General features: G+C 40.4%; 1 protein-coding gene across 1 annotated transcript; it reads left to right on the forward strand.

Annotated features, from left to right (window-relative positions):
* Positions 1–4,938: 4,938 nt before the first annotated feature.
* On the forward strand, positions 4,939–10,235 carry cUnh1orf52 (chromosome Un C1orf52 homolog). Its single transcript, XM_079349840.1, has 3 exons — positions 4,939–5,385; positions 6,580–6,790; positions 7,896–10,235. The coding sequence occupies exons 1-3, from the start codon at positions 5,020–5,022 to the stop codon at positions 8,048–8,050; spliced, it is 732 nt and encodes a 243-aa protein (XP_079205966.1). The 5' UTR covers positions 4,939–5,019; the 3' UTR covers positions 8,051–10,235.
* Positions 10,236–13,502: the final 3,267 nt, after the last annotated feature.

Genomic DNA, 13,502 nt, shown 5'->3' on the forward strand with positions numbered 1-13,502 from the left:
TTGGATATCAAAACAAGGGAAATTGTATAATTAATTTTAATTACTTATTTTACTTTTATTTTACCAGGACCACTGAAGTGCAAAATCTCTTTTGCAGGGGAGTCCTCACCAAGACAGCAGCATACAGCCCCTAACAAATAACAAACAACAGACCAGTGAGTAAAGACTCAGAAGTTCAATAGCACTTAGGTCTACTCTAACAGCAGAAAGAGCTGAAGAGAGACAGAAAGTGTTGGGGTGAGAGCGTGGGGGAGGATATGCAGCAAAGGGCCAGGGTCGGATACCGTACACGGGGTGTGCAACGTAACTGCGAGGCAATCGGCACACACTCCGATGAGTCACTCCGTATACTGCAGTCTATGACCCACAACATACAGACAATGATCTTGACTTTGTCTGTTCTCCTCATTAACCTTTCTAAGGTCGCTTTTCTCTCCTCCCCTGTGTCATCCTACATCAACGGAGCTTGACGTCAAAGGTCACCTCTGTGACCTCAGTTAGAATTTGCAACTACTGACTACTAAAAGTGAAGAGAAATCTTTGTTTAGCCTGCAACCAATCTAAAACAATTAGAAACAGAATAAAAATATTTGATCAGGGTTTGTCCTCTGAGAAAACAGCTGGAGCTGAACACAATATTTGCAAGATGTTCTGCCTACATTTTTATCTGCTGGTGAAAACAAGAATGAAATCTTTCATCTACATTTTACAAGCCAATCACTACCCAAACTTATTAATTCTCCAGGTGTTGTTTTGCAACTTTGAGAAGGACTGTGGGATTCATTATCCAAAACACAGGCAGCAATTCTACATTTAAGATCCAAAATACTCAGAATGTTCTTTTTGAGAGAGTTTACAGGTGGAGCAATAAAATATATGAGTAGAAAACAGCTGATGTTGCCTCTCAGCTGATAGGGATTCATTCAATCACATTTGTTTGCATATCTCTTTCAATAGTCGTGGAAAAGTTAAAAAGGAGGCACATAGGCACCAACATGACAGAAACTCGTCCTACTGCTAATAAAACAACTGCAAACACAGATATGCAGTCAGAGATGTGTCCTCACCTTAGCTGAGACTGTGGATAAAAAAAGACATTTGAGATATTATGAAAGGCTAGATTAAACAGAAACATGGAGAGGTGTGGCTTTTCACCACAGCGGGGAATTTCTCACATCATGGTCAGGTGGAGGATTGGAGGAAAAAACAGTGAGCCAAAGGGAGGAGCCAATTGTAGCAGCTACAGTAAGGTTCCCTCCATGATGATGATTTACCTTTGTTTTTGTAAGAGCACTATATCTTAAAAGCAGATGTGTAATTGGAAAACAACGTGCATTTATGAAATGTCCAGCTCATGCTGGAGGAAATGGGAGTGTCATGCTGTTCTTCAGCTGCATGATGGGAAACAAACATGAGTTTAACAGGGGGGATAAGAATGCTCATAAATAATTACATCTTCTAAAGATTAAATTAACTTTCAAGGTCAAAAGTCCAGTCTTTTAGGATCTGCAGAAGTGCATCAACCATTATATATCTATAATGTACTGTATATCTACAAATATAAATATCTGTTAATATGTCCAAAGCTTTAAGAAGAGCTCTGCCTTCTCTGTCCTCCTTCTCACATTTCTCTGCTGACTCTTCTCTTTGTGTTTCTCTTTTCTCTTGTGTAATGAGAAACACCAGGAAGTTCTGTTTTTTTTTCTTCTTTTAAAGTAAGGTAGCAATAACTGTGGGTGGGTATGGTGGGCTGTGAGAGCTAGCATGGAGGAGGTTGGATTTGGGACAGTGGAACTAACTATCCCACCTTCCTGGGGTGTTGTGGGCCTAAATAGACATAACACTGCTCTGTGTGAAGACCGCTGTGGCTCTGTTGGTAGAGTCGGCCATCTCTCTACTGGAAGGTTGGGAGTTCGACCCCCAGCTCCACATGTCCAAGGTGTCCTTAGGCAAGACACTTAACCCTAAGTTGCTACTGTCACTTTGTTGCCGGTGTATGAATGTGTAAGAATAGGATTAGTTAATTGTGATGGTCACTTTACAAAGCAACCACCTGTGGAATCACCTGTGGAGTCAAACGCTGCTTTGAGCAGTCTGATGATAGAAAAGTGCTTCACATGCTTAAGTCCATTTACCATTTCTAGTATGGATAAATATGGAGGGTTAGACAGTATCTGTGTTGCCACTACCTGGACATGACTGAAACCTGGGTCTGTTAAAGGGGCTGTTTTAGTTTTGGTGGATACTGAGGGTTATGTGGTGGATAATGTACCTTATCAGCAGGATAAGTTGCATCATAAAGAGGTTTTTTTTTATTGTTATTGATTGGTTGGTTCTGTGTTTTCTGTTTTAATTTATACATGTATGTTATAACTTGTTTGTGAGTTTGGGATCCAGACCTGGTACAAATGTTCTTATAGGTACAGTACATGGATCAAATTCAGGTCTGGTCTGGTCCGGATTGTTTAAGGTACCTTTTGAAAGGTTTCTTTAGAAAATGTTCAGTAGATTTTCAGTAATCATGCAAAAAGGCACATATAACATGTTCTCCTCAGTGGAGGTAATAACCTACCAGATTTAGTATTTGAATTCTTATTAGTGTTAAGACAGATTGTCTTTGAGGAAAACAAACTTGAAAGCCAGGATACAATCTCTGCAAGCTTGGCTCTAACAGCTCTCAGCTTGGTATCTGTAGACAAAATAAACTCACAAAGACATATTCATGACATTTTTAGATATTTTCAATACAGTACCTCTGACAGAAAGCAGAATATCACTAACCCTGTCGGATAAAGTTACTCATTTTCATTTTGGAGAGGAGAGAAAACCTTTCTGAGCAGCGACTTTAAAATTCTTCCACTTTCATTAAAGACCCGTCCCTCCCTGGGTCCAGTGGAGGTCTCCCTGTCAAAATCACCTGTCAGCCCTTGGTGTGCTCAGAACTTGACAGCATCCATTAGCAGCCAACAAACATGGTGATCAGAGTAAAAGCTCTACTGGAAACAAGTAGGGGGTGGTATGGCATGAAATATGTGCTGACGGTGATTCAGGCTTTTTAAAAGGATATTTGTAAAGCTGCAGCCAACAAAAACTGGCCGTTTGTCCTGTTTTCCTTCTTTTATTCTGATACTATTTATTGTTTATTTAATCCCAGTCTGTATCACTTTGGAATACAAACAATGCCTTTTATTTATAGAGCACTTAAATCGAAGTTTAAAAAGTGCTTCATGAAGACAGCAAAATAAAAAACAGACATTCATAAAATCATCAGACTTTAAAGGAAAACAGATGTCTACTGTACTCAGTTAAGTCCAACAATCCTAAATATTTAAAAAAAATAAAAATAAAATGCACTGAAAAGAAAATAATTGAATGACTTAAGCAAAAACAGGAAAGGAAATACAATAAAAGTGAGCGCTGAGGGTTCCCCTTACACCTGCTTCTGGTGTTTCCTGGAAGAGCTTATTTCAATGCAGCTAATGCTGCTGATACTGCTTCAACACTAAATAAGTCGACATCAATAACAAGCTGAAGTGCCGTGCCGAAAAGTACATGCAAATATGTTCCTGCACATGAAAATAGGATCTGTTAGGACTGGACTTACAGTAAATCTCTGCACAGATCTGACCTCCAGCTCATCTAAAAATGCGAAACATCTCATTAGAAGCTGCTGTATTGTAATTATTGAGCATGGTGAGAGGGAGAGGAGGAGAAGAGGGGAGGAGAGACAGCAATTCTGCATGTATAGATCCAGTAGATTTATGTTTCCCTGTCTGTCCTTTGCTTTTCAGTGGGTGACATGTGCATGAGTGCAAACATCGGCCTCTCAGTGTCTGTCTGATCTAAAAAACCCTAAGACCGACTTTCAAGGTGCTCTGACATGCACTTTATTATAAGGAGTGAGGTGACAGGAGGGCTGCGGGAGCTTATGGCTCTGTGTTTTTGGTCTTGGAGTTGTGTTAATGAGAGGAAAATATTTACTGGAAAGGCTATGCATCTTTGAGCAGCAGCACAGTGAACACAAAGCATGTTTGGTAAAGTTTTATGAAAGAAAAGTGGGTGATGCTGGACAATGCAAACTTTATCAGGTCCTGCAGATCCTTACTGTTTAATAGAGAACTTATTATCGTCCAATCTGTGTGACTGTACTGCACTCTAGTGGTCAAGAACTGTTAATGATTTTTCAGATGAAGGAGCAGAAGTGGTTAGGTTTGTGAAACATTGTTATCCCTCTTGCAACTTGAAAAACTTTAAAAGGCAGTTGAGGCAACACTCCTCTCAGAAGTATTGCAAACTCATATGGATTATTAAATTAGAGACACAGTTGTTACACGATGTACTGTCTAGTCTTCCTCTATACTACTTTATTTGCACTCATATAGATGCTCTTCTTCTTGTCTTTTTACAGCTGCAACATTGAATCCCCCCACTGGACATCATAAAGGATTATGTTATCTCATCTTTGTCATAAATATCCTTTATATTATCTTCTATCAACACTGACCATGAAGCATTTATCTATAACATTTGGTTTCCCAAATGTTTAAAAACACTGTCAAAGTGGATATTTTTTTCAGAATGTGTCCAGTTGAAAAATATTACTTGAAAAAAAACAAAACAAGTCAATGATTATATTCTCAAATAATTTAAATGAAGGTATGAGGCTATTTGTTCGTATTGTTTCATTCCTTTTGCAGAGAAAAAAATATTATTATCATTTAGCCAAAGCAATTATTAATTAGACATTTTACGACACTATTACAGCAGAAATAAAATAATAATCCAAGCAGTTTGTCTCACACACACACACACACACACACACACACACACACACACACACACACACACACACACACACACACACACACACACACACACACACACACACATCCGTATATGTTACCGCTGGTTGTTGAAGGGTTAATGAAACATCTTTACGACAGTCGTCACTACAGTTTTCACGTCATACGACTTTTTTGGAGGCTTATTCAAAATGGAGTAGAGCTTAGAGTTAGCTGTATGTTAGGTGTCTCAGCTTTAACCAAAACCTTTTATCCTTTGAAAATAAATCCAAGTAAAAGAAGTGAGCTCAGAATGACGGACGAGAAGAAGAGCGGCTCTCTGGGTTTCTTTTCGAGCTACGACGATTTAAGCGACAGCAGCGACTCCGAAGAGGAGGAGGAGAGTCGACAGAAGAAAGCGGGGACAGACGCTTCAGGAAGCGGAGCTCAGGCATCCAAACACGGGACCAAACGAACAGCCGGCGGGGCTCCTTTACCCAGACCGGAGGAGCTGTTCGGCTCCGTGTCAAAACCCGCTTTCCTCTACAACCCCCTGAACAAGGAGCTGGACTGGGACCACCTGACAGTCAAACCTCCGGAGGAGGTAAATCAGCCTGTGCTCTCATGTCATGTGGACTGTGGTGTCATTTCAGCAACAAATAATCACGATGAGTTGAGTCGTCGTCCCTCAATCGGAAGGTTGAGGGTTCGATCCCCAGCTCCTGCGAGCAACATGTCCGATGTGTCCTTGGGCAAGACACTTAACCCCAAATTGCTCCCCCTGCTGCGTCTGGGGTGTATGAATGGATAGTTACTGGATGGGCCCATCAGTGTGAATGGGTAGGTGTGATCTGCGGTGTAAGAAGCGACTAGAAACGCGATATACAAGCTCAAGTCCATTTACCATTTGATTAGGGGTGGAAAGATTAAGCGGAAAATCGTGATAAATCGAGTCAAAGGTGTCACGGTTCATATCAGTAATCTCAATAATGCAGAGAAAGCTTTAGAAGTGAAGGAAAAAACTGTGTGTAGATATGTAGATGCATTATTACATTGTGTACAATTCCCTTTTACAGGAAAAGGAGCAGATTTTGCCTTTGCAGCAAATGTACAGCTCTAGTCCCCGTCCACTCGTGAATCTGCAACCTAAAGTGCATAATCAAAAGATTAAAATAAAATAAATGACATTTGTGATAACAGAGGGCTGAACACAGTTGAAGCAAGCACAGTTTGAACAAAGTTATCAAAGCAGTGCCAAGACAGCACAGAGGAGACGTTTAAGATACTTACAAGACAGATCATGGAGGCAGGCAGCAGAGATGACCATGTCACATCGAACATACGTATCACATCTGACTGAGATTAATGTGTGCAGTTAAAGTTTTCAGGTGCGCCTGATGCAGCAGCACGATGAGAAGCTTCAGTCACCTCCCCACGTTGAGAGAAAAAAAAACACACTGACTAGCAGGTTTGCAGCCGCTAAAGGAAATCTGCTGTCTATATGTGCTGTTTGTTCTTTCAGTGCTACTGGAAGCAGACAGCTTTCCAAGGGATGAATGAACGATCCATCCATCCAAATGTGAATATGACTACAGTGACGAGCACAAACCAAACCACAAGCCTGACTAGCAAAGTCACAGTGTTGTTACTATTTTTCGGTGACAGACTTGAAGCGTGTTTTTAAAAAGAGGCTCTCATCTCATGTTAGATGTCTACTCAAACTTTCTTTTCAAGCCTTAACTTTGGGACTTTGTCTTAAGTCTGTTTTCCTCTTTCTGTTTTGTTTTTTTCCTTGAAGCCTGCCAGAGAGTTCAAGCCCTGGAAGACAAACGCCGTACCTCCACCTGCGAGCTACGCTGCAGAGCCAGAGAAGAAGAAGGGACCGCCGCCGGGCATGGACATGGCCATAAAGTGGTCCAATGTGTACGAGGACAACGGGGAAGATGCACCGCAGGCTTTCACAGGCAACGCCCGATTCTTACCCACAGAGGAGCAGCTCTCTGACTCGGGTTAGTTCTGCTACACAATGACAAACAAGACCTTACTTACGTATGTTTGCAAAACCGAAGAAAAACCTAGATAAGTGTGTTTTTTAGTTTTGGTCATACCTGAAGAGTTTTAGAGTTTCTGCCCTTTGCTGCATGAAGCCCATTTTTATTAATAGGCTGATGTGTTCCTACCGTCATCAAAGGAAATCTAACACAACATGCTACATACTGAACAAAACGCTAACTTTAATAAACACAAACAAATGCAGTTTTGACATCCTGAAAATATCGCAGACAAAGCAAAAGAGTTGGACGCTATAATGAGAATATTTGCCTTTATATCAATGCTGCGTGTTATCCAACGGAAAGACACCGTCCACAATAGAGTGGAGAACAACAGAAGCCGTTTAATTACGTGCACAAAGATCGTAGTGTGCAGACACACTATGCACCGTGCAGCAGTAAGTAACAGTATAGGAAGTTATAGAGACTCAGCCCTCCCATTGGCTGCGGCGTTCTCCCTTCAGCTCCCTCTCTTCCAGGGGTCTGCCAGGAGAAACTCAGGGTGAGAAATGTTGAGAGTCTCGGGAGATTTTTGCAAGCGTGAAAACAAACTGGCTTTCTTGTTTTAAAATCCCCTGATCTTCCCCTGGAAATCTCTCCAACACAACACGCCACATTACGTTACACGATGCCTTCCCCTTCACCCTCACATGCATCAGTGGCATGTCCATCGTTCCCAAAGTACAGCTACAATCCTGTCATCCTGCAGGAGTCCAAAATGGTTTAAAGTAAACCGTTGAGATAAATCTGTCAACCAATCACAGTGCTCGGGGTTTGTGTGTGTCTTTGGTTTTTTTAACGTGCTTAAGATTAGATGATTTTGGGGGTTTTTAAGCATTTAAAAGATAAAGCCCCACACCCTACTCTAGCTCAGCCACAATGTGTCAGTCGCTCTGAATCTTTGTTTGAAGCGCACTCTTTTTTAAGAATGCGTTACACATTAGTCTCCTCAGATCATCCTTGTACGAGCAAAAAACCCTCCAGCCTGTCGCTGAGAAATTAAAAGTTATTATTTTCCTCTTCCCCACCAAATCCTAATATCCACCTCCGTGCCTCTGCACAGACGAGGACACAGAGAAGGGAGACCTGTCTGCGAAGAAACGTCACGTGGAGACTTTCCAGCAGAAGGAGAAGAGGAAGAGAGACCTGGGACAAGCTACCTCTGACAAGAACTTCGTCGAGGAGGAGAAGAGGATCCTCAGGCAGAACCCCGAGTGAGACCTGCATCAATAGAGCCGTTTCTAATTTCAATATTTCATTTCAGACGAGAGCATTCACGGGTACGAGCACAACGATCAAGTAGCTGTGAGCTGCAATCACAAGCAGGCATTGTACCTGTGCGTTGACATTATTTGTTGTAGTGTAATATTTTAGCTGTCAGTCACAAGTCTGAAGACAATTCAACTTTCTGTCAGCCCAGAGGAAACACGTTTGAGCCAAGACGTTGGATTCTTGTAAATCCCTGCAGATTATTCTTCAAAGTTAGAGGAGCGTTCAGGGATTTTTAATCTCACAGTCGTAGCCATCTTTTCCCACCAGCTCTCTTCCGAGGGCAAATCGGTCGTGGACATCATTAAAGAAAAATATTTCTAACATTTTCTGGGCGTTAAAAACAGTTTAGCTGACACAACCTTCAGTCATCTTATACACAATAGTACTGAAGTCATTACAAGCAAAGCTTCTCCAATCAAAAGCTGTGACACAAGTGAGATAGAGCTGGGGCCGTGCCAAGTGAGAGAGCGAATAAAGACAAATAAACGGTTAAGAACAAATCCAAGAAAAAGCACGTTCTTTTGTGGTTGAGAGCTGCGATGTTGCAGCGAGGTGCTAGGCTCAGTCCAAGCCGCCACCCTTCTACCTGCTGTCCTTTAGGCTCTACTCCTTATTACACCTCCAGCTCGTCACATCCAGAGAGAAACCAGGCCGTTCTCAAACTCAGGATGTCAAAATACAGGCAGCTGATCTCCACACACAAGGTACCATTTAGTGTCTGTCGCAGGCAAACGAAGAGCAGATGACAGATACAGAGATACCGAGGCTTGAAGTTACACACTTTGACGTTGAGCCTGGAGACTTAATGAAAATACCAACATAAAAAGAAACCAACCATACTGTCTCTACTTCTAGTTATCATGCTGTTCTTTGCTGTTAGAATCTTTGTGTCCTTGTGTTCTGTCTCTTTTATTTTGATGTGTGGAAAAAAGTGTCGGGCGTCTTTTTGTGTCCCAGTAAGAACATCAGAGTTCATAATGTCTGGGATCACCTTGGTTTGACTTTGATGTTAAAGACAGCGAGGTGAAATAAGACTTTTCATTCATTCATTTTATCTTGAGAAATAGATGAATAGTTTAATCCTCCTTGATTGCTTTAGTCCTCTGGACTTTAAAAAAAAGACGATAGTTTATCAAATGTTGTCAGAATGTTTCCCAGACTGCTCAACAAACATCGACAGACGCTAAACACACTGTCAGTCACGCTCTATGCTAATGAAGTCCTGTATTTTTAGAATCAGAAAAAAAAGTGCACAGTAGCAACAACATGAACAAACTAAGAAGAGGCTTTCAAAGAGGAAGCAATAAGGAGTGATGTGAATTTATGACGTCTGGAAATTCCAGCTTTACGTTTACCTTAAACTTCCACACATTGCTAGAAGGGAAAAATGAATGAATCCATACCAGGTCCTTCCTGTCATATCTCCTGGCCCCCCCCCCCCCCCCCCCCCCCCACACTTTTGGGATCCCCGTCATAACTAACTAACTAGATGAAGACTAAAACTACAAGACGTCATACGAACGCACATCTAACTTAAAATCTCGTTTTTTTTTTTTTTTATGAACTGAGCAAAAATAACGTTGACGTTGTAATGTTGTTGTTAAACCAAATATCTAATCACCACAGAGGGAATGATGTTTGTTTGTGTGCTCATGATGCTGTGGCGTTTTTTAAAAAAAAATCTCTGAATCTGTCCAAAGTACATTTGTAGAAGTTGCCTGTGTTTCCACCTTTTGGGCACCAGATGGCGCCCTCTACCCACACAGCACTTTGACTTTGTGAATCTTCCAATCAGGGTCTGTATGTGTGTAAAGTTTTTTTGTTTTTGTTTAATGAGTGTGTTTTGAGCTTCAGTGAAAGTGTGTCTCTTCTCAGTCCTCTTGAGATACTTGATGCATGAAGACTGTCTCTTCAGCCGCGTGCACCTCGTATCACAACGGACTTTATACTCGTGTTAAATGAAACTTGTCACGTTTGGTATCTTCATGATGTTTGAAACATTGTTAGGTTGTTTGGACCTTTTTGTTTCTGTTCATTCGGTGTAAAGATTGACGGTTTTATAGTTTGTTTTTTATTGTTATATTATTCATCATAAACTAATTAGGCAATAAAAGGCATTTTTCTCCTGTCAGTATCTCAACTGTTGCATATTTAATACTCTTTAAAGTTGTCTTTCTGTCTGTTTTCTGGGGATTAAATCATTCAATAACACGATGGACTCTCTTCAGAAGATGACTTGTATGTGTTGCATGTTATCACTCGGAGCATTTAAACGTGTTGATAGCTGTTTCCAGAGTTTATGCTCTTGTAGATCAAGTGATTTAGTTTCAGAATGAGTCGTGCACCACGAATTTCTCTTAAACCTTTAATCTGACGTAGGTCAATGCTTACAATGCTTGTAGTTCTTCTGGCTGTCAGCAGCAGAGTTGTCTATATGGGTCTCAACAAGCTTTGTCACTCTCTACAGTGTCAAGTGTTGACCAGCGCACCACACCCACACAGTTTCTTCAGATTCAGATTCTTTATTGTCCCAAAAGGGGAAATGTGTTTTGTAGCAGAAACACAAGGACACAATCCCAGCAAAATCTTATTTAAGACAAAGTTAGAATTCAGACAATGCACGAAAAATATAAAACAGTAAAAACATTGCAATTAAATTAGCCAAGAGCTCAAACCAAAATGGGATTTCTTACTAAGTCATCAAAGTGCAAGAAGAGCAACGTCAGGGCTAATCTTTTCCACCAGTGGAAAACTGCATATGAGTGATCAACACCATCAATGTGTCTGTCTCTATAGTTTAAAACATACATGAGAAAGATATCGGCCAATTTATCAGTATTAGATTTTTTTTTTTTCTCTCCTAAATATCAATTCCACATTAGTTCCCACTTTTTTACCCCCAGACTTTGTTGTTCTGACTGGAGGGGACGTCCAGGTGACTATTCAAGGTCCTTACTTGACTTTTCTAACATCACATGGATGTAGTGTTCCTGTAAAGTGGAAAACATCACATTAACCAAAAAGCACACTAATAATAAAAGTAAGTATTTCCAAATCTATTATTTACATTTCCAAGGCCGCTGGAGCACATAATGGTTTTCCAAGCACTGGAAATTAAGTAAGTTTTCCGCTTTGAAACAGCTTGGTGATCAGAGGAATTCCTGGCCTATCTGTCATTGTGGCTTGACATGAAATAGTGGTAAATATGCCTCTGATAAAATTCCAGCCTCCAGGTATGTGCCTGGCCTTGTCTGAAATGTGTACCTGTTCCCGCACAGCGGCAGGAGACTGATTTTATCAGCCATATTTATGAACAAATGACTCTCTCTCTCTCTCTCTCCCTGCCTCCACGCGGACTGTTTGAGCTACGATCAGCGAGGTCGTATCCATCACTGTTCCGAGATGATTCATCCTGCCGTCAAATTTCCCAGAAAATAGATGTTTTGCAATTATTATTTCTTAGAAAAGTAAAATTCCAGCAAAGTTTTCTTTTGTGTGGTTTGGGTTGTTTATCTCTTAGATGAATCGACATCAGCCTCTTTGCTCCATTGAGCTTATGTTACCAGAGGGGAAAACATCTGCCACCCTTATCTTTATTCATTTAAAGAGAATATACTGTATCATGTTACACCTCAACGAAAACATGTGAAGGTCTTAAGTATTTTGACTTACTAACCGAATTGCAGGGTTTCAATTACTTAGTACCGTTTCTCGCCATGAAAAGTGTCAGTCACAGCAAACCGTTTACCGCTGTGACACATTAACTGGAAGGTCAAGACCTCCTCATGAACATTGAGTATTCAGAGAGCTTTACTGAGCGGGCTGCCTACTCTGACATACTGTATATGACATGTTCACAGTCAGCACAATGTGGCAGCCTGCATACATTTAGTTGTGGCTGTTGTTTGATGCTGCAGGGGATAAACAGCCAATACAATGAGTATGCTTATCTATATGTCATTAAAAGGCAACAAAAGTCGACTGGTTTGCTTGGTACAAACATACCAACATGCATCATCATTATGAGACCCATGCTAACCTGCTGCTGTTTAGCAAGTCTGGGTTTAAAGGGGACATATTGTGAAACATTTTCACAGTGTTTTTGAACATATATTTGGGAAACCTGAGTGTCTACCGTTCGACAAAATGTGAAATAAACCCATCCAGTGCTTTGTTTGTGAACTACATGAGTCTTACAACACAAAGAAAAAAACTCAGTTTCCAATGTGCTCTTCTTGTGATGTCACAGCGGGATTCTGGTGAAAAAAAACAAAACAAAAATAACCCTCCCAGCCTCGAGCAAAATGTTTGAGCTGTCAACAAACTGTCATCAAATCGATTTAACCGTTGTTTGTTTTTTAACACACCTTAAAAAAAGAAGAAACCAGCATCCTACACTTTAACAGTGTAGGATGCTGGTATCTTGCTGATTTGTTGCCTTCTCTAAACTCTGCTGTCATCCTGATTTTTATTTTATTTTTAAAGCAAACAGTTTCTTTTCACACCAGCAGCTGTGCTGAAGGCGTTAAACAGATATTAGAAAAGAAAAACGATACCATATACGGTCAATCTTAAACTTTACATAAGAAGATAATAAGCATGTTTCTACCTTCTCACGTCTCGTGTTTGAATTGGTGTAATAAAATAAGTAGGGATGAAAATGACTTTGTGAGTCAGAGGACACCAGGGTCAATAAACCACAGATTCTTCTCTCTTGGTCTCATATTGAGCGTGGAGTCAAATTTTCCAAATGATGTCGAGACTGTAACTTAATATTGTAATTTACTGTAACACTGTGGGACTGGTGGCCACTGAATGCATCAGGATATTTCCAAACTCTCCTCCTCACTTTTGTGTCAAAAAAATCCCTCTGTCCTGTTCTCACCAGAAAAATCCATACACACTTTTATCAAGACCAGAGGCTAGACCAATTAGAGTCAGATAGAAAGACAGGTTGGTGATTATAGCTAATGAAGACGATTCAAACTGAACATAGAAGAGTAAATTTCTTAAATACATCTGAAAGAAATCAGTCACTTATATAATTTAAAAACAGAAAATAGCCGACCAAAAGACATGGTACAAAAGAACAGTACAGTATTATAACATTTCCCCTTGGTAGAGCTATAACTCTGTATAACTAACATTAATAAATCAATTTTGAAAAGTAGATTTTTGTCCTCAGGTATTTTTTTGTTGGATGTGTCCTTTCTTACTTCCTGGATGATGAATAACTTGCCATATGTTAGCCTGCCTGCTGCAATGGAAACTTTAGGGAGCTGTTATATAATTTACTTTCACTCAGGAGCTCCTACCACAAAAATGCCATCAAGACAAAAAAAAAAAAAACACCTCATTTTAAACATGGACCTTGAAGTGTGGCTCAGTTTTCAGTGCA

The sequence above is a fragment of the Symphodus melops genome (assembly GCF_947650265.1).
Source record: "Symphodus melops genome assembly, chromosome: 8".
NCBI lineage: Eukaryota > Metazoa > Chordata > Actinopteri > Labriformes > Labridae > Symphodus > Symphodus melops.